The following is a 25,769-nucleotide window of genomic DNA, read 5'->3' on the forward strand; positions in this document are numbered from 1 at the left end:
TTGCGGGTTTTATTTTTGGATACTGTAGTCAATTCAACGTGTGTTTAGTACATTACATGTACTAGGAACATATATTTTGAATTTGTTACCATCTCCAAGAATTGTGGAATCAGTGAGTTAGGCATATGATTTCAGATGAGTGGACTTACGTTTTGGTAATAATTTGATGTTAGAGAAAGAACAGATTCATCTGAATGTGAGTTCATCTCTATTTACAGAATGAAAGACGGAAGCATTCTGTTACTATAAGCAAGTTCTTTCTTTTTCATCCAAAACATGAGGATGTCCAGCATGGGGAATATAGTTAATAATATCATAATAGCTTTGTAAGGTGCCTTATCGTGGTGATCTCTTTGTATGGTATGAAAATGTCGAATCACTATGTTGTACATCTGAAACTAATATATAATGTTCTATGTCAACTATAATTAAAAAATATTTGTTCTTAAAATACCATTAACCTACTTATTTTTTTGTAGTGATGCCGTACTTACATAGAATTTCACATTTTACAACATACTTTCACATTTATCTCATTTTTCATTAGATATTTTCCCTCTGCTGTTTTTTTTCCCATATAGAGGTTATTGAATAATTAACTCTAAGGTTTGAAAGGAAGCTGAAAACTTTTCTGGTCAATAACTCCACCCAATGTTATTGGTTAGAAACCAATCAACTGTTTCTAACAGGAGACAATGTTCGAGAGACAGACAGGCTGATCATTGGATCGAATAAAGGGGTGAAAGAAAATTTTTATTTTTATGAGAAAGGCAGACAGTATTTTTTTTCCCCTTTATCTGACTTTTTTTTTTTTTCAGGCTCAGTCTATTGGGCCTGTGGACTTCTGCCTTTGGGGCTCTCTGGACACTTTAAGGCTGTCAGTTCCTACCACCTGGGGGCTTTGTTACTATACCAGTCAGCTTCAAACTTCAGCTACATGCCACGCCTAAGGAGTGTGGGTTTCTGGGGTGTAATTTCTTTAAGGGCTTTTTGTTGTTGTTATTGTTGTTTTACTGATTTAGTTATTTCAAAACACAATATACAGTGGGGCGAATTAAGACCTATAAGTATGGAACTTAAAATCATTTGCCTGCTCTGGTTTGGAATTTATTGAATTATTTCTGGCTTCCATAAAACTTTGGAGCCTATTTTTAAAAACTTGTAAGTTATTCTTGTTCTGATGAGAACATAAATCCAATCAGGCACATTGATTGTTCCGTGATACAGATGGAAAAGATAGCAACCCGGCCCAACCGGGCTGGAGTAGGTTTGTGAGGAGATTGTCTTTTACCAGCGGCATGATTGATGACTGTGTGTCCTGTGAAGTGACTGGGAACCGGATAGTTACACGAAATTGTGGAAAAATTGACGCGACAGGGAAACTGTACTCCTGAGCTGACGCAAGGCACCCTGTGCAAATACAACGATTCCCGGTTGCAGGATCAGGAACTCAGGGGCACTACTGTGTAAAACGGAAAATGAATTAGGTAGTGAGTGAGGAGAGTAAGATGAGTGGAAAAACAAGCATCCTCAAGTGTACTGACAATAGTTCTCAATGCCGTTCCTCCCTGTTGCTAGGGGAGGGATGAGCGTGGTACCTGTGCATTACCCACTGCACCTGCAAGGAATGACGTGCCTGCCAGACCTGGGATTTGCTCTCGGTAGACACTGTAAACAAGCATACATGCGTCATCCATTTAATAACCTGTTTTAAACTCTGTGTCGCCCCTGTTCAGTAGCCCCTGAAGTGAGGATGAAAAGCTGTCATTCCTTTGCTAAATAAATTGAAGTTAAATTGACACTGGGAGGCTTATTCAAAGTCCAAAGTCTTTTCACCTCTTTCTGGGTTAGGGATTCTGAAGGCAGTCTCTTCTAAACCCTTGTTTAGAATTTATGACAAAAATACCCCAGGAAGCTGCTTGTCTAGAGAGGTTTTGTGGTTCTCTCGTGACCATGGAGATTAATCTTCCCGGCGAATCAGCTGTTCACAACACTGCTGCCTTCATGCCCAAAGATTTCCCAGTCCTGCCTGTGAATTTCGGATGCAGCAACAAACGCTGAGCCCTCTAAATGCTATGCACGGGGACGGGGCTCCCTGACACTGGCACAGGTTCCCTTCAGCTATTCATTTATGCCCATCCCTGTTCCAGAAGGGCGCCCAGGCACCCCAGCTGCACCTGCATCTCAAGGGCATGCTGTGCTGTTGGGCATGCTGCTGGGAGGATGGGGTTAGAGGCAAGGCCATTCATGCACTCATTCGCTCATGAATTTGTTTTATGGCTACTTACTGGGCCCTCACTGTGCTTGTTTCCCACTCTACGGGTGATGCACTAGTGAGCGAAAATAGATGCCATCTCTGTACTAATAGGCCATGCAGTCTTGGGGTGGGGGAATTAAACTAGTAACCACACTGGTTCATGTATATTTTCAAATGAGATATGAAAATAACAAAGGAACTGGACTTAGACTAAACATACTCTGAGAAAACCATATTTACCCACGATCAGAAGGATGTGAGGCCCAAATCTGTGTGTGAGAAGAGCGTGTCAGAAGCAAGAGCCTTGTGGCCAAAGCAAGTGTGGCTGAAGGTTGATGGGGTAGGGGGTGGGGGGTGCTGACGGTGGTGCCTCAGGAGTAGGGGAGGTCGATCAGCCAGCACCACATGGGAGCTAGGAATCTTGTAGAGAATTTTTGGGCTTGAGGGTAAATACAAATGGGAAGTTAACTGACAGATATTTAGGTGTTAGAGGGGACTCGAAGGGGGTTGTGTTTGAAAAGATGACTAATTGTGGCTTTGGGAGGGCAAAGGGCCAGAGAGGCTGTAGGAATACTCCAGTTTAGAAGCTGGAAGATAGTTGTTTACGATCCAACATTCCTTCATCGCTGCCTTTCTCCTGGACACTGTTTTGGGCACGTCTGTGTCCTTCAGACCCGACATTCCTTGAGTTTAGGAATGCTGCTTTATTTGCCTTTGGGTTCCTCGTGATGTCTGATGCTGGACTTTGCATATATACTTCCAGCAAAAGCTACAGTTCATCTGTGGCTCTTCTCCACCTTACAAGACAAGTCTGCAGCCTTAAAAGAAGACAGCCCTTCCATATTCTGGTGACAGTGTTATCTAGCGATGTAATTTATTCCTGAAGACAGAGGAAGATAAAAACACTCTTGCCTTTCCTTTTGCTAACTCCTGTGCAAAACCGGCACTGGAAATATTCTGCATTTGAAAACCGGGAGTTGCAAACACAAACGTGTGAAGTGGGTTAGACGGTCGTGCTGCCTGGGAGAGCTGGTGTTACTCCAGAGCTTTCAAATTCAGATGCAGAATACACCCTGACAGCCACACAAAACATAGGGGGCTAAGTGACCCTGCATTTGCCATTTCTGATTTACATGGATAAAGGTGTTTGTTTTTTTTTTTTTCAAATCCAGAGAAGTCGTAGAGAATTTCAGTGTGCTCTTATGGGTCATGGGCCAAGCTCTTCTGAGTGACCGAAGCTTCAGGGCTGGGCTGGGTGGAGGGATCAGGACCAGAACGCCTCCTGCAGTGCGGTGTTCTCAGAGAACTGCAAAGCAGGCTCTGATGTTCCTCTGGCTGCTCGGGCTCTATTTCACAACGGACTGCTCCAGTCTCTCCTGGGCTGCAGTCACGTGAGTGCGTCCAGTCAGGGGGAGGTGTAAGGCACCTGCGTGTGACAGAAGGGGAGGAGCTTCGTATGTGTTTTGAAATCAGAAGCAAAGAAAACATCTCTTCTCACACATCTCCTGGGCAAGTCTCCTGGAGGTTGTTTCATTAGAGAGTTTCCCTGAAAGTAAAGAATGAAGGGTGTATAAATAGCACTGACCTGCTCCCATCTGATCCTTAGAAGAAGATCAGCTTAAGCTCAGGCCGAGAGGTCACACAGGACATGGTTTTCTGTGGCTAGCAGTCACTTAAACCACATTCAGGGATCTGCTGCAAAGAATATTTAGATGACATAATTCCAGGAGAAACATAATGCCAACTATTTTTTAAACCAGAGTGAGGAGTCCTAGTGGTTTTGTAAATGGGAGAGTCTTTGCCACTGGCGAAATCGGGCCCGTGGGATGGATGAAGCTGGTAGGAGCAGAACAACAGGATTAGCTAAGTCACTTTGCTGTTCTGTTCCTCCTCCTGAAATGCAGTGGAGAGCAGCAGAATTGGGCGACCGTGATTTGTGTTGGAATTCTGAGCCCTTCAGCAAAACATCCTGTCTGGGCTGCATTTGTACAATAATAATACAAATGACTGTCTTCCCCCTTTTAGTGGGCTACTGTAAAGAGAAAAATAGGTTGTGTGTACTAAAGCACCTCACAATGAGAAGATAATATCACATAATAATAATAAAAATAAAATAAGTGTAGTGAACACATAACATTTGTTACTTGCCAGGCACTGCTCTAAGCACGTACACTTATTATTTCACTTGGTTCTTACGTCACCCCATGAGGTAGAATCCATCATCTGATTTGTAGACGGGTAAACAGCCACAGGCTGAAGTAACTTGCTCCAGGCCGGCCGGTAAGAACTGGTGCTAGGACTTTAACCCACAGAGTCTGGCTCCAGAAATTTAATCATTATGGTTAAAAAAAAACCCCAAACAACTGAAAAAGCACAGACTTTTAATTAAATGATGAGATAAGCGCTTAAATCCTGGCCCTGTGGCTGTGTAACTGTGCTCAGGCCTCTCACGCAGTCGGAACTGCAGTTTGCTCATCTTAAAATAGATGGATAATAAAGCCTACTTTTAGGTGTTTGGTGAGGACTGGACAAGGACACATGCAGAGTTCAGTGTTTAACCACTAGGAGGCGCACAGTGTATTATTGTTCCTTATTGGGGAAACTGTAGTGTTTGTCTACTTGGGCTGCCGTAAAATACGTTACAGACTGGGTGTTTAAACAACAGAAATTAGTTTTCTCACAGTTCTGGAACCTCTATGTCTGAGATCAAGGTGCCAACAGGGTTGTTTTCTGATGAGACCTCTCCTCCTGGCTGGCGGGCATTGGCCTTCTCCCTGCGTCCTCACGGGGCCTTTTCTTTGTGCACCTTGGAGAGAGGAGGAGATCTGTGTGTGTCTTCCCCTTCTTCTAAGGACACCAGTCCTGTTGAATTGGAGCCTGCATCCTTATGACCTCATTTAACCTTAGCTCTCTCCTTAAAGGTGCTGTCTCCAAATACGGTCCCACTGGGGACATAGAGCTTCCTCACAGGAGTCTGGGAGACACAATTTAGTCCATAAGAAGTGAGTAACTAGGGAGAGAGAAAAAGAAGAACAGAAGGGGAGTTTGGAGTATTTTGATATTCAAGGCAGATTTCTGAGGCATCAATTCTGGAGGGAAAAGGAGTTGTTAGCTCTGTGTAATAAACCAGCAGACATACAATATTTTTGGCACCATATGTCATTTGCCTCGTATGGGTGTTACAGAAAACATCTCCATGCTGTTTGATCTTGTAGGTGAGCCTGAATTTAAATACATTGGGAACATGCACGGCAACGAGGCGGTTGGACGGGAGCTGCTCATTTTCCTGGCCCAGTACCTGTGCAACGAGTACCAGAAAGGGAACGAGACGATAGTCAAGCTGATCCACAACACTCGGATTCACATCATGCCGTCGCTGAACCCCGATGGCTTTGAGAAGGCGGCATCTCAGGTGCGTGTGAGCCAGCACAGAGCAGGGCCTGTGTTCCTCTTGTGGGTCCGCACACGCAGGCTGGTGTACAAGTGATGCGCTCACATAAGACTTGCAGTCGGTGCAGGAGGAGAGTCTGTGTCACAGGTCTTGCTGGTAAGAAAAAATTCAGAAGGTAAAGGATGATGGGTGAGAGTTTCTTTAGCAGAGATTGCAAGTGAGAAATGTTGTTAATAAATCAGTATTTAATCAACAGTTTTGGGTGTTGTTAAATAAATCATATTTACTTATTCATGTTTGTGACTTGGTCAATATCCTAAAAATCTACAAATATGTAAAATATATACTGATCTGTATTAGAGAATAATACCATTGCTGTATCTCAGTGATTTTTAACATTTTTCATCTCATGGCACACACGTAAACTAATTACTGAAATTCTGGGGCACACCCAAAAATGTTTTTGGCTGATCTGACCAAAAAAAAGGTATAATTTTGATTCATTCACACCTGACATCTGTTGTTGTGTTGGCTGTTGTCTGTTATTTTTTAATTTGACGGTCTAAGGGAAAAGAGGTCAGTGTCCTGATAAATAGGTATTGCACGTTTAAAAAAATTCTTGGGGCTCAGGTTGAAAATCACTGCATTGTCTGAATGAATTGATGTCATAGCGCCCTCTACTGAAACCTAGGAATAAAGATTTTTGTTGGCCAGATCAGTGGTTCACTGATGCTTAATCCTTGTCTGTATGTGATGAGTGAAGTAGAAAAACAAAACAAAACAAAAAAACCCTCCTTCCTCTACACTAAAATTGATTTAATACATTTTAACTGTAAGAGAAGCTGGAAAGTAATGATGTTTTAAGAGAAGATACATGGTATGTGTTCCCTTTTCGTTTGGACAGGGACATTACATTTGTTGTTTTCTACAGTTTCAAATGATTTTTTTATATATGAAAACATAATAAAGTATATATCTGCTATGTATATATAAAGTTGAGAAGTCAGCTTGTACTTTAAACATAATAGGTACAGTGACCTGATAGTTTGACATTGTAAGAAACCCCAGGCAATGAGTTTCTGTAATGAAGTGTAACATTGATATATAATTTCTAAAGTTATGAGAGAAGAATTCTAGTAACACATTAAATCATTTAATGTTTTCAGGTGATGTGCAGAACTGAAGAATGGCCAAAATATTATCATTGTTATTTTCTTTCTTATATAAGTTTATTCCTCACAGTCTAGGGTATCTGAGCTTAATATGACCTCAAAAATTTGGACATTATATCATAGATTTCTTATAATTTCATAGTAAAACAAAAAAGTCTACATTATGGAACATAACTTAATATGTTTGAAGTTCATTGAATTTTCAGGTTATATTTAGTGAAATGAAGGATTTAAGGTTGAAGAGAAATTTCTCAACTATAAAGCTCTAGACTTTTTTTCCAGAGCTCATATTCTTTTTCATGGAGACTAAAACAAGAGTTTTAGAGTTCTTTTTTTTTTCATGAAAACTATAAAAGGGAGGTGTATTTTTAAAAAAATTTATTTTAACCATTGTTCAAGTACAGCTTTCTGTCCTTTACTCCCATTCCAGCCCACCCACCTATCCCTCCCCAGGGAGGTGTATTATTAATATATAAATAATTAATGTTAAACTCATTTAGGCTTCTGATCTTATTTAGTAATTTATTCTTTTGAATATTTAAAACAGATTGCTGTGATATACAGAGGCAGTTAAATATTTATTTAAACCTTAGTATAGAATGGCATGATTTGAAACATGTCATCTATTACCAACTAATATGTATTTTCTTTTTTGCAACTTGATGATAAATATCTTTTAAATGCTATTATCGTTAACATTTAAAATATTATTTATTGAAAATACTTTCAAAATAGCCATAACAGTTATTTTAAACCTGATTCCTTCATGTTTATATCAGTAAAATAGTGAAAATGCTATTATGGGATAATACTGTTGAAATAAATAATCAGTAAATTCTTCTAAAAATTACTAATGGAAACCTTGGATACATAGTAACAATAATAGTAAGTAACTGGTGATTTTTCTCTTTGACTTCTTTTAGCCTGGTGAGCTCAAGGACTGGTTTGTGGGTCGAAGCAACGCCCAGGGAATAGACCTGAACAGGAACTTTCCCGACCTGGACAGGATAGTTTATGTTAATGAGAAAGAAGGCGGCCCTAATAATCATCTGTTGAAAAATCTGAAGAAGATTGTGGATCAGAACACAAAGGTAGAGATCATGTGTAGACTCTTGGGATCTGCCCTCTAGCCTAAGGAAATATGTTCTAATGTCTTCATCACAATGAAGGACGTAGGAGTCATGTCCAGCCCTGTGTGCACCCTAGTGGGATGGCTCACTGTGGCTGGGACGTCTAGGCTGGAAAGGCTGGAGCCTTGATGGGAGTCCTGCCCCCAGAATCGGGCAGGGTAGTGGTGGGTGGAGGTAGGAGATGGAACCCAGTTGTGGGTGTCTTAGAAAGTCACCCCAACCCTTTCAGAGGTGCTTATTGGAACATCTGATTGGCTCCTCTACAGCATTTTACACTGTTGATCTTCTTTTCCAGAATCTTCTCCCTCTTGCTTCGGACAACTCCTCTTTGTTTTACCTCTTCTACTGCCTTTTGAATCACTGTTTGCTTCTTTCCCTGCTTCTCCCACCTGGGCTTCAGTGCTGGCTTCCAGGGTCCCACCCACTGCCCCTCTGTCTGTCCTTGGGTTCCCATCCTTTCCTGGACCGTCCAGGTCTCCCAGATCCACGCTTGCAACGGCAGCTCTCACGAGGAGCTCCGTTGATCTATGTCACTTGCTATGGAGTCTCTTGGTCTGGTGGCACCCAGAGCCTCAGGCTCGGCCTGACCCAAACCAAATCTTTTCCCCAAGAAAACACTGTTCTCTCATTGAACCACCATCATCAAACACTGATTTTTTTCATGGCCGTCACTACTCATCAGCGATTAGTTACCAGACCTCAGTGATTTCACCCCCTGACACCCGTCCGGTCTTCCCCGGCTCCGCAGACCCTCTCCACAGCTCTAGGGCAGGCCCCTCCGCTGCCCTGATGGCTGCAGTGGCCCCATATTCCTGGTTTGGGCTCAGCCTCTCTCTGCTCCATTCAGTTTTCTTGGTTTCTTCCAGAGTAATCACCTCACACACAGATCATTGCTCTGTGGCTTAAAAAACCTCGCCAGCTCTCCAGTGCCCAGAGATAAAGTAAAAACTCAATGTGGCAGAATTGGGTGACGGTCTGGCATGGATTCCCTGCAGGCAGCCGCCTTGGTTCAGTCCTGGCTCCATGCTTCTGTGTGAGTTTTGGACAGTCACTTCAGCACCATGTGCTTCCACTCCTTTCTCTGAAATATGGAGATGAAAATAGTATCTCCCTCATAGGGCGGTTATGAAGATCGAACTGTTATTACCATTTTGGCATAATTTCTCGGTGCTCTCTGTCACGTACCTCAGGCTTACCTGGACACAGTGATATCCACTAAACATTTGACGCTCCCACAAACCGAATTGTCTGCACCTTGTTTTCTGTTCTTTGGGGGAGAGGGAGAGCCCCTCATGTACGAAAGGCAAGAAGGAGTCCCGTGGGCAGTTCTCAGTTCCTCTTCGATGATTCCAGGCAACGCTGCTGTGGCTCAGGCTCTATTCTCAGTGTCTTTCCTACATGAGAACTTGGAAAGTACGACTTCTCCGTTTTATCGTCCTTCCAGGGCCGTCCAGGTTGCCCTTGGCCTCTGGCGGCTGCCACGGACCCGCTAGTTAACCTGGCTCTCAATCCCTACCCACTTCAGTCCACCAGCTCCTCTCTAAGCAAGCAGTTTTCGAGGGATTGTATGTCTCTTTACGTGTTCTGGTGGTCTAGGATGCTCTTCTTTCTCTTCCACGTCCCCTCCTCTGCAAAGCCAGCTTTTGCTCTTCCAGACAGAGCCTTCCTTTCTGTTCTTTGTATGTCCATGCTTCCAGGATGGGGCTCATTGTTAGAGAGCTTTATTATATATGTTATGTTATGTCATGTTATGTTATCATTATTTGTTTATATAGCTGTTTTTCCCTTCGATTCTAGATTTCGATCCCTTGATTGCAGGAATTAGAATTCATATTTGAGTCTGACACACAGTATGCTGAGGGCCTGTTATGAATGAACATGATCTAGCCTGGCAATCAAATCTCATCTGGAAAATGTAGCCATTGGAAATCAACAGCTGGAGTTCCAGACAAGCATTCGCTGTGTGGCTGGGATAGTGGGTAGAGGATCCAGGAAATAGGCAGTTCCAGATTGTTGGTCTAAAGTTCTTAAAGCCCTCTTGCTTGTACTGAGGATTTATTCTAGAAACCTGGGCTGAGTTTATAAGTCAGGGGCCTGGTCTGAGAAGAGGGCAGTGGGTGCTGAGGATTCTGGCAGCACCTGTTGAGAGTGATTGAAACACTCCTGCGTCTGAGCCACAGATACACATTTGCTCTTAGCCCACTAACCATGCGGAGGAGCTGGGAAAGCGGCGGGCTGGGGGCCAGCTGGGGTCACCAGAGGCGACAAGAGGGCAGTCCTGCGTGGTGAGCTATGAGGGTAAGACAGAAACACTGTAGTGGAAGCCCCGTGCTGGTGTTGGCCCACACGCTGTCTGCGTGGCTTGGGTGAACCTGCCTGTGCTGTCTTTGTTAATGAGGAAAATAATTCCCGTCACCTCTGAGAAGAATTGTGAAATAAACTCATGTGGATGGGACATCTGTGTAAGTGTCACTGCCATTCAGCCCACACTGCCTTCCTCGTCTCCAGCCAAATCTGTGTCGAGCTTGCACAATCTCTCTATCAGATGTTTTCGTATTGCTGGCTGCAGCAATACTTATTTAAAAGATGCGTGTTTGTGGTGCTTTTAAAATGTTAAAGCTTTTGTTTTAAAAACCTCAATGCCAGTGCTTCTCAGTAAATGTAAATTGAAGAGGAATATGTAAAAATTAAAGTTTAGTCTTTTGTCTGGAACAGAGGCATGGTTTGTTCGCATTACACGGAGTTTCCAGATGACACTGCCCATTCTCGTTCATCTTCTTTTTCCATCTTTGTTATGAAGACTGACATAGTGGTTAGACCCAGCCTGGTACTGGGCGGGGTAGGCATTTCATTAGTGCTATTACACATCCTCCCTTTCCCAGTTCCCCTCCTCGGGGGAAGTGGTATACATGTAGTATCTGTATCCCTTAAGGTGGTCCTGAAATGGCAAGGTTTATTTATGTTTGGTGTGCTAGAACTGTCACAGGTGTGCACAGGTGTGCACAGGTAACCAGGTTCTTAGTGATCAAGAACAAAGAATTGAACCGAACACACAAAGTTTATAGCATAAAGAAAGAGGGGAGGTTTATTAAGTGATAGTACATACCACAGGACACGGGAGTGAGCCAGCTCTGAGCAGAGGGAAAAAAAAGGGCACGTGGGCTGGGGGATTCTATTCTTATAGGGGCAGAAGCCCCCCTGCTAGTCTTTGGCGGGCTTTTCCTGCGCAGGTACAAGGAGTTGGATTTCAAAGCTACTGCGCATGTGTGGTTTCCCATGACTTTCTTGATTGGCTACTGGAGAAGGGAGTCCCACAATGTTATTTCATTATAATGATATTATAATGAATCAGGGGTAGCGCGCAGGCGCATTCTATGATTCAGAGTTATCCCAGAAAACAGGAACAACCCGTCTTAGGGGGTCTTTGTCATGTATAGGTGTTTTCTACCTCAGCCCTGCGGGGCCTCTGGGAGCTTCCTTCCTGACTACCTCCTGCCTCAACTTCCCCCCTGAGAGACATGGTTCTCAAAAAATCTTTTTGGGGTTGTTGAAGGATGAAGATCCGTCTTCCATAGCTGCTTCAGGCTTAGATTGGACAGTAGACCCTGCCTATTGAGAACCACGGAACTCTTGCCCTATTCTATCTAGGGGTTGAAGAGGAATTCCTGAGGCCACCGCAGATGCTGTATGTTGGTCAGCTTCAACATCGTTCTCAGGGATTGGTTGGAAACCTTGGAGCGTCATCAGTTTGACGTGGAACTGCTTAAGTCTAGAAGAAACAAATTTAACAAGTAGATTAAATAAGCAAGGTCCTAAAAGTAGTAAAACCAGCAGTGTTATTAAGGGCCCTAAGAAGGGTAATAACCATGTTAAGCCAGGGAACCAGGAGGTCAGGGCTTCCTTAATCCCTTGGCCCTGTTGATTATACTTATGTAGCCATTCTGCCTGTTCATAAATTTTCTTTATGTTAGTTTCGATCACTCCAGAGTTATTTACATAGGTGCAGCAGGTTTTATTGATAACAGCACATACCCCTTCTTGTTCTGCTAGAAGATAGTCAAGGGCAAGGCGGTTATCCATGATTACATTTGCCAATGAGTCTACTGATCTTGAGAGTCCAGCTAGAGTACCAGCAGTATCTTTGGAGATTTCTTCTATAATCTTAGTGAGTTCCCTTAGAGTGGCCTCATGATAGGCGAAACCTCCCCAGGGGGGCTGCAGCGGCTATAGTGGCAGCAGCTCCAGCCACTACTAGACCAAAAGCTCGTTTTTTTCTGCTGAGAGATGGACTCCCAGGACCCATGGTTATATTTATAACAGTAAGGTCTTGGGGTGCCAAGGTCCCTAAGGTACAGTCACCCCCCATGTTTAGAGTTGCTGAGATGAGTATAAGCAATAGCTTCTTGAAGTTCTGAATGATCCGTTAGCCAGTTATTGGGAGTCCCACATAGCCAGACAAGCCCCCGGGGGTGCTGCAATAACTGTGGCATTAGTGGAGTTATATTTGTTAAGGAGGGCATATGGCAAGGGGGAAAGGCAGTCCTTAAAAGGGCCTAAGTTATTTCCTTGATCTTTCCCCCCTGCAGGAGGTGGTAGAAATTTTGCTAATACTCCTTGAAGAGATTGGTTTAATTTCCAAGTAACACATTTAGAAGTATCGTTTGTATCTGCATTGTGAGTTTTGTCAAAGCAACAATGGGTACTATTAGGAATACAGTTAGAATCATAATTCGGGTAGCATACTATATGTGACCAATTTAAAGGTTTGAAAATTTCTTCCTCAGAATGATTCTCTAGAAAGCTGGAACTTGAAAGAGAAGCCAGGGCTTTAAATGGGTCAATGGCCCTTGTATGAGTATTATTATAACATGGGGTACATCCCATCGTACTGTTGCACTTAAGAGAGGTGCTGGAGTAATTAAATGGCTTTAATTCTAGTGGGGTCATACGGAAACACAAAGGAGGATTTCGCTCCCATGTGACTCTTAAAGAAAAAGAGGAACACGTGTAATTGGCAGAGGAATTCAAAGCACTGATTAAGGATTCATTAGCTATTGGGTAGGCTTTTATATGAGTATTATATCTGGAAGGAGTTTCCGGGTTAGGATGACATATCCAACATTGGGCCAGGTTTTCTCCTGCTGCTAAGGTTCGAGAAGCATTCACTAGAAAATTTTCATCCCATTCCGTTATACAGGGTGCAGGCGAGTAGAGAATGGTTAATAGAAACAACAAAGACATTTTCATTTTAACTGGATTTTAACCGGTAATGCAGTCTTTGCTCTTCCAGGAATCCCTGACTCCCAAACTAGTGGGTTTACTGCATCCAGAACTGAACTTGGGATTTCTTCCTGATTTCGAACACTACTGATTATCATCACCTTACTTAACTCAAATGGCACTTCAGGGAACAACAAGATGGTTCCCATCTGAGCTAAAAGGTCCCGGCCTAACAGAGGAATAGGGCACTGAGGAACAATTAAAAAGGAGTGTTTGAATATTCGACTCTCAAATTGGCAAGTGATAGGGAATGTATAAAAAATATGCCTTAGGATTTCCTTCGACACCCCATTACCTTAACTGATTTGGAGGAAAGAGGTCCAGAGTAAGAGTTAAGGACAGAGTAAGTGGCCCCTGTATCAACAAGAAAGTCGATTTTCTTACCTGCCACATCTAGAGTTACCCAGGGCTCCTCAGTAGAGATGGGAATATGGAGTATTCCCTGGGGCCGACCTGTTCCCCGGGCACCTTCAGTCCTCAAGAGTAGCCATGGCCTTGGGAGATGACCCCTTTCCACTATGGGAACGGGGGGCAGTCTACCTTCCAGTGCCAGGGATCAGAACTGAAGTTCTTGCATAGAGGACAGGGCCTCGGAGGTGGCTGAGTGCAGTTCTTTGACCAGTGTCCAGGGCGCTTGCACTTATAACAGGTCTGATCCTTTTGCCGCCTCCCGAGCTCCCCTGATGGGGCTGGTTTCCGCCAATGGCACTACTAAAGGCTAGTGCAAGGAGCTCTGCTTGCCTCTCCCTTTCCTTCTTTCCCTGTTTTCTTTCCTCCAAATCCCTATTGTTAAAGACTGAAAAGGCTGTATCCATGAGCTGATCTAAGGGGGTCTGCGGGCCCATTTGTAATTTCTGAAGCTTCCTGCGAATATCAGGGGCAGATTGAATTATAAAATGCTGCCCTATCAAGATTCGACCCTCCGGGGATGAAGGGTCCAAGTTTGTATATTTTTGGAAGGCTTCTACTAGTCTGTTTCTGAAGAGAGCTGGGTTTTCTTCCTTGCCCTGAAAGATTTCCCTAACCTTTTCATAATTCACAGGTTTCTTGATGCAGTTTCTCATTCCTGCCAGTAAGCAATCTATCATTGCATCCCTACTCCGGATCCCTGCCTGAGTATTGTATTCCCAGTTAGGTTCCTGGTCCGGGACAGCTTGGGCAGCTGGCTGGTTAGTGCCAGGGTTCTGGGTATGCAGCTGATCTGCATACTTACGAGCCTCCTCCCAGATCCGCTGTTTCTCGTCTGGGGAACAGCAGGTGGTCAGAATTATGTACAAATCCCTCCACGACATACTGAATGCTAGAGTAAGAGTCTGGAAATTACTAGTGAAACGTGAAGGGTCCTCTGAAAAACTCCCTAGCCTGTCTTTACATTGTTGTAAATCAGTTATAGAGAATGGCACTTGTACCCTTATAGCACCTTCAGGGCCTGCTACCTCCCTCAAGGGTAGGAGTGCAGAGGTGGTAGGGAGATAAGAAGCGCCACTTCTAGTATGTCCTGCAGGGCTGGGTTTTTCCTCAGCTGGTGGCTTTAGGTTATCCATAGCATAAGGTGGTGGAGAGGTCGCTCCCTCTAAGGTAGGGGCAGAGACTTCAGAACTCTGGGGTTCCCTTAATCTCCCTTGAGAGACAGGTGGGGGAGCTAAGGAGGGTATCTTCTAATTGATCAACACTTGGGCCTGTAGGTTTTGTCAGGGTGGGGCTGGAGCAAAAGCGAGGGATCTCGGTACAGAGCCATAAACGCCTGCACGTAAGGGAACTTCAGACCATTTGCCTTCCCTCCGGCAAAATAGATCTAGCTGTAGGATAGTATTATAATTTGTGCTCCCATTCTCAGGCCATATCTCTCCACCCCCTAATTTATACTGGGGGCCAAACAGTGTTACAAAAGAAAACTAATCTCTTCTTTTTTAAATTTTTGGGGTCAAATTTATCCCAGTTGCTAAGAATGCAACCCAATGGTGATTTGGAAGGGATGGAAGATGTAATTCCCATCTTGACTGCGGTGATCCTAAGAGAGAAGAAACACAAAGATACTCCTTTGCAGACTAGAGGCGTCCCTCTCTTTGCTGCCCTTAGGAGATTCCTAGTGGGCCATGGGCGTCCCCTGGGATCCCACCGAACTACCAGACGTCTCTGGCGAAAGAGATTCTAGTGAGAAAAGATACTCCCTTGCAATCGAGAGGCGTCCCCCTTTTCTTGCCTCAGGAGCTTCCTAGTGGGCCACAGGGCGTCCCCTGGGATCCCACCGAACTACCAGACGTCTCTGGCGAAAGAAATCCTAGTGAGTGTCGGCCGACAGAAATCGAAAAGACTTGAGAGAATCACCACAGTCTACTTTTGTCTCTAACTATTGGGAAGGAACCAGTCCTGCATTCTTGAGCAATTGCCTATAATCCTGAAAATCCCAGACTCTACCCTTGTGGCCCTAGTACATTTCCATTTCTGTATTCTTCATCTACGGGGACCCTCATTTTCCTGTAAGCTTTAATATCTGGGGAAAAGGAAGTGTCTTACTAGAAAAATAATTTCTGGCCCTGTAAACCATTAAGAGGAGCACCAAGATGACCTTATTATAAAATGACTCCTTTCCAGATCACAAAGAAGACCCTTAAATATTCTATGTAATTTTCCAGAGCTTTAAGAAATTGTGCCTGCGTCTGAAATCTCCCAGAAGGGACCTCAAGCCATGTCTAAAACACCACCCTTCATACTGGAGGCGTATCTCATGGAGGGACAATGAACTGAGAGGGGAAATTAAAATACCCTTATAGAAACAAGTAAACCACCTTAGAATTCCAAATTCAATTAATTAGGTAAAAGTGGCTCTATGCAGCCGTTCTAGTAACCAGCGACCAGCAGGTACCTGTTGTGCAGTTCTGAGCGATGTTGCTGCTTACAATGATAGTATACACGTGGCAAAGATGGGAGTGGCTCATTCCTGCAACTGTACTTAGTGCTAGCCTAACAATGACCCCAAGGTAGATATCTTAGTACAAAGACAGCAGGAACCCTTCATACATAAAAGGCAAGTGGGGTGTGAGTGAAGGTATAAAGATCAGAAGTCAGTTGGGGAGGAAAAGCATAAAAGACTGTCCGTGGGCCTGATGAAAAGAATGCAAAAGGAAGTCACAGTGCAGGTGAGGTGGTGACTGATATCCCGCTTGGAAGGTCCGACTATGCCTACTGGGGGAGTGGCCGCGGGGGTGGGGGCAGTGTTTTGTGCTTTCCACAGTGTGCCTGACCGTTGTGCAGACATTTTCTTGTACCTGGCGGGGGACTAAGGCTAACCCCTGTTCCGCATCCAAGTTATCCTATCACAGGAGTCTTCAAGCGGCGGGCGCCCTTGTGGCTTTTAACTGCCCGACCTGTGCCCGCAAATTAGCGGCCGACCTTCCGTCACGGAACATCAGAGTCACCGAAACAGAATAGGTGATAACGGAAAAGGGCATCCCGGGTGTCAGAGCAGCAAAGGGGGCTTACCACTCCGGTGTCTTCTCCTAAGCTGGCTCGCCAAAAACTGTCACAGGTGTGCACAGGTGTGCACAGGTAACCAGGTTCTTAGTGATCAAGAACAAAGAATTGAACCGAACACACAAAGTTTATAGCATAAAGAAAGAGGGGAGGTTTATTAAGTGATAGTACATACCACAGGACACGGGAGTGAGCCAGCTCTGAGCAGAGGAAAAAAAAGGGCACGTGGGCTGGGGGGATTCTATTCTTATAGGGGCAGAAGCCCCCTGCTAGTCTTTGGCGGGCTTTTCCTGCGCAGGTACAAGGAGTTGGATTTCAAAGCTACTGCGCATGTGTGGTTTCCCATGACTTTCTTGATTGGCTACTGGAGAAGGGAGTCCCACAATGTTATTTCATTATAATGATATTATAATGAATCAGGGCTAGCACGCAGGCGCATTCTATGATTCAGAGTTATCCCAGAAAACAGGAACAACCCGTCTTAGGGGGTCTTTGTCATGTATAGGTGTTTTCTACCTCAGCCCTGCGGGGCCTCTGGAGCTTCCTTCCTGACTACCTCCTGCCTCAGAACCAGGGGCCAGCAGTGCAGATGCCTGTGGATTCCCATTGAGGAGGCCGGCAATTCGTACGCTGCAGGGCTGGGTGAAGGAAGGGAACCTGTACTTTTACTAGGTTCTTCGGATGGCCAGTTCCCCTCCCCCACCCTCGAACTTTGGAATAAAAGCTCTTGCTCTCCCTGAGTTCTTTCCTGCTTAAGTCATTTCTCACCTGCTCTTGAGCTGTTCAGCTGGGTCACCTCCACTGTCATCTGGGCTCAATACCGTGACCCTTGGCCTGGATTGCTTGAACGCAAAGTGGCTTAAAATAAACAATTTTTATTAAATTTATACTGGTCTTTAATAGCTAAAGTTGTGAAGAAAGCAGAATAAAAATAGCTTTAATATATTTTAAGGACCGAAGCCATCTAATTGTAGAGCATAACGTTAGTGCTATATTTACACTCCTTAAATGAAAATTTTAAAAATAGGTCCCGGTTGAGCCTAGTTTGCATTAAGGACTTGATCACTGGGTGTTCCAGAAGCTTCTCTGTGGATCCCTTAAGTATATAATTACAGCACCTCGGGGTCTCAGCATTTAGTCAGCCTGAAATACCCTATTAATACTCAAAGAGGAACTTCCTTTATCAAATTGGGGAATTTGCTTGCTAGCTGTTGAGCATACTGATCACATGTATGTTAGCGGCAGTGGACACACGAGTGTGAGAACAAACAACAGGCCACACCTAACAGCTGCACACGACTGTATGTTCAGGATTGCGTCTTTAACTTTCCTTCAGAGCACAGTTTCTTCAAAGTGTTTTTATCACAAAATTAATATTTTATTACAAAAACAAAAAGCTAAAGTGAATATAAATGAGGAAAATATTCTATTAGCCTACAGTCTTAAATGACCACCATTTACCTTTGGCTGTGTAGCCTTCAGAATGATTTTTTTATGCCTGTATCAACCTATAAATATATGGAAATATGCCAGTAAAGCTTTTATGTTATTAGTTTTAAATCAAAGAAGTACTTAGGAATTTGAAAGTCTGCCTAGTTGCTGTTAAAAACTCATCACATAAAAATATCTAGCTTTTGGCTCCGGATTAATTCTTTGGAATAAATTTCTTTTCTCCTTTACTTTGTTTCCGAGATATGAAAGATTGTGACTCACTGAGAAGACAACATGAATTGCTAAAACTTTTGCCTATGTTGTCCAATTTAAGAGGATCATTTCAAAATGAACTGATATTTTACAGTGTGCTGTGACAGAGACCCAGGCTAGTATTTTTTATAGGGATAATGTTTGAAGTAATTGAAAGGAATTAGAAAAACAGTAAGCAAAAATAGGAAATAAAATCGATCACGTTTCTGGAATTGAACCACCATAGAAAAGGAACCCTATTCTGTGGTGTTAAAAACAAAATTCAACTGAGTAAATTTGAAGATCTCAGTCGTCTTTATTATCAAGCAATTCATAAATCAGGTCCATGGAGTGGAAGGGCCCTTGGAGGGGTCATAGGAAATGGAAGGGTGAGGCAAGGGTGGGGCAAGGGAGCTCTTAAGAAAAGAAAGTATTTCTTCAGACCCAGATGTCTTCTGGGGGGAAGCAAACAGCAAGGTTTTTTATCATGCAAATTACCTCTTGTTTCTTTGAATGCCCGGAGACTACCTTACTGAGGTTTGACGGTAAAATTCCAGACCTGTTGGTTGATTACGATTGTATTTCTGGGAGAGATTGAAAGAGCAATAGGTCAGGTTGTTAAATCCAGGGTTGGCATCATGGACTTTATAGCACAAGTGATGCTATTTTGGGCCTGTGGTTTTCCCTTTAACAGGGTTCAACAATTTTCTTTTCTCTTTGTCTTATCCTTAGCTATTATTAATGTTGAAACATCAGATGGCTGTATTCCAAAATTTATAAGTGATTTACATGCTTGTTTTCAGAAAGAGTAAAGCTGGCAGCCCACAAAAGTAGAACTTGTAAGGAAATTTAAATGCAATTAAAATATTTTTTATTGTAAATCTAGGGAAACATAGGGATGGAGAATGCTGTTTATACAGGAAACTTTTTTTTTTTTAAATGAAAACGAGCCACGAAGTTGTTGACCAGCTCTTAGGTGGTTTTTAAACCTTTTCTATGTCTTTTCTGTCAAGTGATCTGGCTGATGATTGCCAATTTATAATTCTTTTAATCGCCAATCTTTAATATAGCTTGCTCCTGAGACCAAGGCTGTCATCCATTGGATTATGGATATTCCTTTCGTGCTCTCTGCCAATCTCCACGGAGGAGACCTCGTGGCCAATTACCCGTATGACGAGACACGCAGTGGTAGGTGGTCTTTCCGTTTCTCTAATTGGTTCAAAGTTCACAGTTACTTCACAAGGCTTTATAGGATGACTTTCTGATATTCTTCTAAGAACTCATCATTAGGTGATTTTTCCTGTAGAAATTCATATGTTTAACAGGAACACCCCCTAACTATTTCACATGGCATTGGCCACGTATATGTGTGGCAGGAAAGAACTGTACCTTTTTAAAAAAGTTTATAGGAAGAGAAACATAATCTCGACAAAATACTCAGACAAAAGGAAAGGGAAAAAACAGAAGTCATGAACTTGGGCCACTCCTGGGCACTGGTAACATGGAAAGATCATGGATGTTATGTAGCTTTGTGTACAAGATGGCTTAAACATGAAGGCAGACTCTCGGTGCTGGACCAGGGCCCCCGTGGAAGCACACGTGCGTCTCACCGAGCTCTCACACTGTTGTCTTTGGAACCGTTTGTGGTGGTTTCAGGGAGGGAACGTGGTGCTTTGATTTTCTCTGACATGTTTTTGCTAAGTTTCAAGCTTTAGCCAGATAGATCATTGCAGCTTAAGTTTTGTTGCTCCAGGAAATTTCCAGCTTTGGGTCGATTCTCAGGGACCTTTGAAGAGTTAGCTCTTTGCAAACACAGAATGATAATTTTGGATATTGGAAATTTTGAGTTTTGAAGAAAGTCTTTGGTAAAATATTGTTAACATTTAGAGATTTTTGTGCTGTGTCAATAGCTAGGAAATAGAAAAGCCTGGTGTATTTTAAAATGCATGAGTCAGAATATAGTGTATTAGAAATACTATTTGTTTTCATAACACACATAGGAGATTTTTTAAAACTCTAAATTCAGATACTGAAAAGTGTGGGTGAGAATAGGTTATAGTGGCTATGAGGTTAGTACAGGTACATTTTTTAAAAAATTAAAAATCATTTTTTCAATTACAGTTGACATACAATATTATTAGTTTCAAGTGTACAATATAGTGATTAGACGTTTGTATGACTTACAAAGAGATCATCCCGATAAGCCCACTGCCCACTGACACCACACACAGTTATTACAATATCATTGTCTGTATTCTCTGTGCTCTACTTTATTTACATCCTTGTGACTATTTTATAATTGCCAACTTTACAAGTACATTTTTTAGCTTAATAATGTCAACAATAGAAATCTTACTGTCCCGCCAGGTCCAGTTTACTATGAACGTATCACTTTTTCTTATGAAGCTCTGAATTCATAAGTAGAATGTACATGCTGTGAGGTTTTTATTTTATGGTATTAGCAATGGAAATCATATAACCTAAAAGCTAGGTGTAATTGCTGAGTACTTATACCTTCATTTCTTTCTCACAGTGATGTAGCTAAAAAAAAATATGTCAGCAAGGGGTCAACACTGACTCACCCTTCAGAAAACATGCAGTCTCCTTGGTCCCTGCCCATTTCTTTAACCTTGTGCCTTTATTTTCTAGGTAGTACTCATGAATATAGCTCCTGCCCAGACGATGCCATTTTCCAAAGCTTGGCCAGGGCATACTCCTCTTTCAACCCACCCATGTCGGACCCCAATCGGCCACCGTGTCGCAAGAACGATGATGACAGCAGCTTTGTAGATGGGACAACCAATGGTGCTGCTTGGTACAGCGTCCCAGGCGGTGCGTTTCCATGTCAATCTTCAGTTCCGTGGTAGTTGCTTATTTATAGTTACCGTTCGGATTTAGAGACTCTTCCATCCTCCTTAACCACTAAAAAATAGACAATCTATAGTTCATCCGTTAAAATTAGTTTTCTGCATGAATGATCGCTGCATATGGTTTTGTTTTTAAAAATCAAGATGCTAATTGAAGAGGTATAGGACACGAACAGAAGATGTCCATTGGGAAAATAGACATTGAACATTAACTACCCTACTTTTGAAACTCGGCCTTAAGGAGTAAGACAGCATCCTGATTATTATATGTTAGTCATGCTTGGACTATAGGTCAATGTATGTTTCAGTGGGCAGGCTTTGACCTTTCTCATATGTTGGGCCACATGCTTTTTTGTTTTTATTTTATTTTAATGGAGACTATTTGATGTGGAATATTTATTTTATGTTCACTGCTGTTGTAAGCACTGTTGGGTCAGGAAGCTCTTTGATGGAGTCTGAAAAGGGAAAAGCTCGTGTATAGCATCTTCTAGGAAGCATCAGTGCACGCTCGTGGCTCCCTTTGCCCCGATGTGGACCTCGCAGAGACCTCTCTTTCCTGGCTACTCAGGCCAATCACAGTTGTGCAACCCTTGCCTCTACCAATGATGCGTAGTGAACTGTAAAGACACTGATGTTTTTTTCGTCCTGGGCCAAGAATACTATTCTATAGCCTACTTGAAAGTGAAAAAGAGAATTAATTAGGACAGTAGCGGTGCTACCTAATTATAGGATTTTGGTTTGTTTAATATGCTTCTTTTGTTGAATTATGCCCTGAGAAAAATATTCTTCCTGATTTCTTTCTTTTGGATACATGTTTATTCTGTTGTAATGAATATTTTGCACTAGGTCAGATCAGATTTAGCACATTCCACCCCCCCTCCCCCATGGCTTGAGAAATATATCAGATTTTAGGATTTAGACTATGTCAAATAAAATGGGAAATAATTTTATACTTCAGTTTGTCTAAAAACTTTAGTAATTCCTTTGGAATTACCTTTTTGGACAAATAGTGCATTGTCTACAGGATATCAAGTTATCTAGATCAGTTAAATAACAATAGTATGGATAAGAAGATTGTAATCATAGTCAGTGGTTATGTACCACAACAATTGAATAGTCAAAGAAAGCTGTGACTTTCTTTAGCAATATAGTTAGTGGGTAAAATCAGCATCTTAGGTCAGGTTTTTTAGAAGCAGAACCTGAGACAGGGGTTAGGGTTCTCATACTTTGTTGAAGGACTGTTTTTTTAGGGAAAACCCTGTATAGAAATGGGGGAAGCAAGGTAAGGAAGGAGAGAGAGCTGAGCAACGATGTGGTCACAGGTACAGGCTAACCTTGGCCTGAACCATTGGGAGGAGACCCGGAAGCATAAGTTACAGGCAGGGTTGTCCTGGCCTGAAGTCAGGGGACCAGACTTTGGCGCCTTCATATCCGTAAGTCATTGATTGTGAGATTTTTTTCTTAATGTAGGCATTTATCACAGCAAACTTCTTTAGGACTGCTTTTCCTGCATTCCATAACTTTTGGTATGTTGTGTTTTTGTTTTCATTTGTTCAAGATGCTTTATTTCTCTTTTGATTTCCTCTTTGACCCATTGGTTGTTCAGGAGTATAATATTTACTTTTCTGCATATTTGTGAATTTTCCCATTTTCCTCCTGTCATGATTTCTAGTTTCATATCACCGTTGTTATGAAAGATATTTGCTATGATTATTTCAGTCTCCTTAAGTTTGCTAAGACTTGTTTTGTGTGACTTGTCATATGATCTATTCTGGAGAATAGTTCCATGTGTGGAACTATTTTAAGAAGAATGTGTAAACTAGGCATGTGCCCTGTCCGGGAATTGAATCCACAACCTTTTGGCTACGGGTCAACACTCCAACCATTGACAAAGTTCTGGCCACACCAGCCAGGGCTTTTTCAATGGACTCCCTAGACTTCCTCAAAGACACTCTATTCATGAGTGATTGTCCAAATTGGTGTTCTTTGGGGAGGAAAGACTATGGAAAACTCCTTGGCCACTTTGACAAAGTGACAAAGTTTTGCCACTTTGATGACGTCACTCCCCTGTTGTGTTCTTTGAAGCAAACTCCAGCGATGTGGTTGATATGTGAGCACCTTGTAGCAGCAATGCATTAAGCCACGTGATCACTTAAGAACCTGAGAGAGTTTGTGCTTCTAAGGTAGTAATCATTTCCCAGCTATGTTATTCTGTTCTTCAGGGTAGGTGGTTTTTCTTGTGGTTTCCCTAAGGCTCCCCCAAATGTACAGCTTGTTGTATCTTTTACTCGGCTCTCAGTTGAACAGAACAGCCTGTGTAGAGTTTTGGTCGCCACATGCATGCTGAGACTTTCCATTTGGTGTTTTGGCAGGAATGCAAGACTTCAATTACCTGAGCAGCAACTGCTTCGAGATCACTGTGGAGCTGAGCTGTGAAAAGTTTCCACCCGAAGAGACTTTGAAGAGCTACTGGGAGGATAACAAAAACTCCCTCATTAGCTACCTTGAGCAGGTAAACACAGTCTCCAGGGTAAGATGGAAAACTGAAGAGCATTTAAGCCGGGTATACAGTAGTCTCCTAAGAGGAGCCCCATCTGGGGGAATGCATCTGACCCAGAATGAGGATGCTACATTTGGAAAATGTGTCAGTCGTTGTTCAAATAGGCTTTCATTTGTCATAGGTGTTGCGGTTCATGAATATGCACCGAGAACTGATTGACCAGGAGGGTTGTGGGGAAGTGAGGGAAAACCCTGTTTTCATTCATATTGCTCCAAGCAAGGGCAGTCCTAGAACTGACCTCCACCCCGGTCACCTTGGGCCCGTTCGACCTCCCAGGCAGAAGTAGGACTAGAATGAGCTAAGTGAGGCATCTAGGATTTAAGGGGGCATTCAGTCTCGAAGTCATGCAGGCATAGGGTCAGGCCCTAAGAGTGAGTGTGTCCTTAAATCTTGTGCTCCACCTGCCTCACTTGTCTCACACTAAACTCAGCTCAATGTGAGATAGTAATAATAACGATAGCTTACATTTATTGGACATTTACTATTTCCCAGGCATTCTTCTGAATGTCTTACATCTAGTAATTAATATATTTAATCCTCACAACTCTATGAGGGAAGCTATATCAGACGAGATCTGGTGTGTTGAGGGTGGTATGGCCATAGATAGAGGGAAGTTACATCATTATCTTCTCTTTCTCCATCATCGTGATCACGATCGTGATCATTGCCATCAAAATCTCTGAATTAAAAAATGAGGAATCAGGGGCATAGAGAACTTTGAACAGCCTGCCTGAAGTTACTCAGTCAGAATCTAGGCTGCGCGTAGTTCAGAGTCACTGTGCCGGGGCACCTCTCGTGACATAAGCCTCGATCTGCACCAGCCACCTATGCAGCCATTCCCATGGGATCTGTACAGAATTTGGGGGCATCTCACCATCCATCAGAATAAAGTGCCTTCCCTGCCCAGGCCAGTCCCATGCCAACCCTGCGTCTCTGTGCCGTGTAGACATTGGCACCAGGGCGGTGATGGTGCAAAGCCCTGAAGACCGTTCCCTGTGCGCGGTGCCTCGGCAGCTTTCAGATTCCGCCCTGCGTGTGGCTGTTCACACCCAGAGTCGAGTAGAGCGGTGTGAGTTTCATGTGCCAAATAGTCCAGATGAGTTTTAAAGTAACTTCACATAAACAAATGCTATTTAAATAAATATATAGCCATTTGCATGTATGCATACATTCATAAAGCAGATACATATAAATCCAATGCATTTAAAACATGTAAGGTTAAAAATTCTTTTACACATGTCAAATATACGAGGGGCCTCACTAAAAGGGACCGTCGTGGAAAAATAGATCCACAACCACAGACAGTGATGTTCGGAAGCAGCCATTGAACAGGTTTTTGTCAGTCAGTGGACTCCCACTGCATGTTAACTTAAAAAGGTATCAACTTCAGCAACAAAACTGAGGATTTTAGCCACATTGGCCCTGGAGCAGTTTTGGTGGGGGGCTCCTTGCAGGAGAGTTGCATTGGAATGGGTCTTCTGAGAGCACAGTTAACTGTACAAAGGATTTTGGGGGCAGAGGAAATAAGACAAGGCTATTTGGTGTGCTTTCCACTTCCACGTCAAAGTGTCCCCTTAATACAACGCTTTTCATTTTATATAAATATTTTTCTTTCTTTTTTTAACGTATCTTTTTTTAAGATTTTATTTATTTATTTTTAGAGAGGGAAGGGAGGGAGAAAGAGAGAGAAACATCAATATGTGGTTGGGGGTCATGGCCTGCAACCCAGGCATGTGCCCTGACTGGGAATCGAACCTGCGACACTTTGGTTTGCAGCCCGCGCTCAATCCACTGAGCTACACCAGCCAGGGCCTATATAAATATTTTTCAACAAAAATTTATTGAGCTACCTTCTTGTCTTTGGTATCATGTGAGACGCTGGGGCTTGTGGCCACCCTCAAGAAGGCTTCATATTTATGGGGTTCAGAAACATGAATACCTAATTACAAGAGAGG

At 42.9% G+C, this 25,769-nt stretch overlaps 1 protein-coding gene across 1 annotated transcript in view; it reads left to right on the forward strand.

Moving 5' to 3' along the window:
• The window catches only part of CPE (carboxypeptidase E), a 76,579-nt gene that overhangs the window by 42,656 nt on the left and 8,154 nt on the right, over window positions 1-25,769 (forward strand). The window contains exons 2-6 of the mRNA XM_045831840.1: window positions 5,473-5,669; window positions 7,744-7,911; window positions 19,458-19,575; window positions 21,037-21,219; window positions 23,627-23,766. Coding sequence (XP_045687796.1) covers window positions 5,473-5,669; window positions 7,744-7,911; window positions 19,458-19,575; window positions 21,037-21,219; window positions 23,627-23,766 — 806 coding nt within the window. The remainder of the gene's footprint in view (window positions 1-5,472; window positions 5,670-7,743; window positions 7,912-19,457; window positions 19,576-21,036; window positions 21,220-23,626; window positions 23,767-25,769) is intronic.

The sequence above is a fragment of the Phyllostomus hastatus genome, unplaced genomic scaffold (assembly GCF_019186645.2).
Source record: "Phyllostomus hastatus isolate PE091 unplaced genomic scaffold, TTU_PhHast_1.1 phas_contig_159, whole genome shotgun sequence".
Classification (NCBI taxonomy): domain Eukaryota; kingdom Metazoa; phylum Chordata; class Mammalia; order Chiroptera; family Phyllostomidae; genus Phyllostomus; species Phyllostomus hastatus.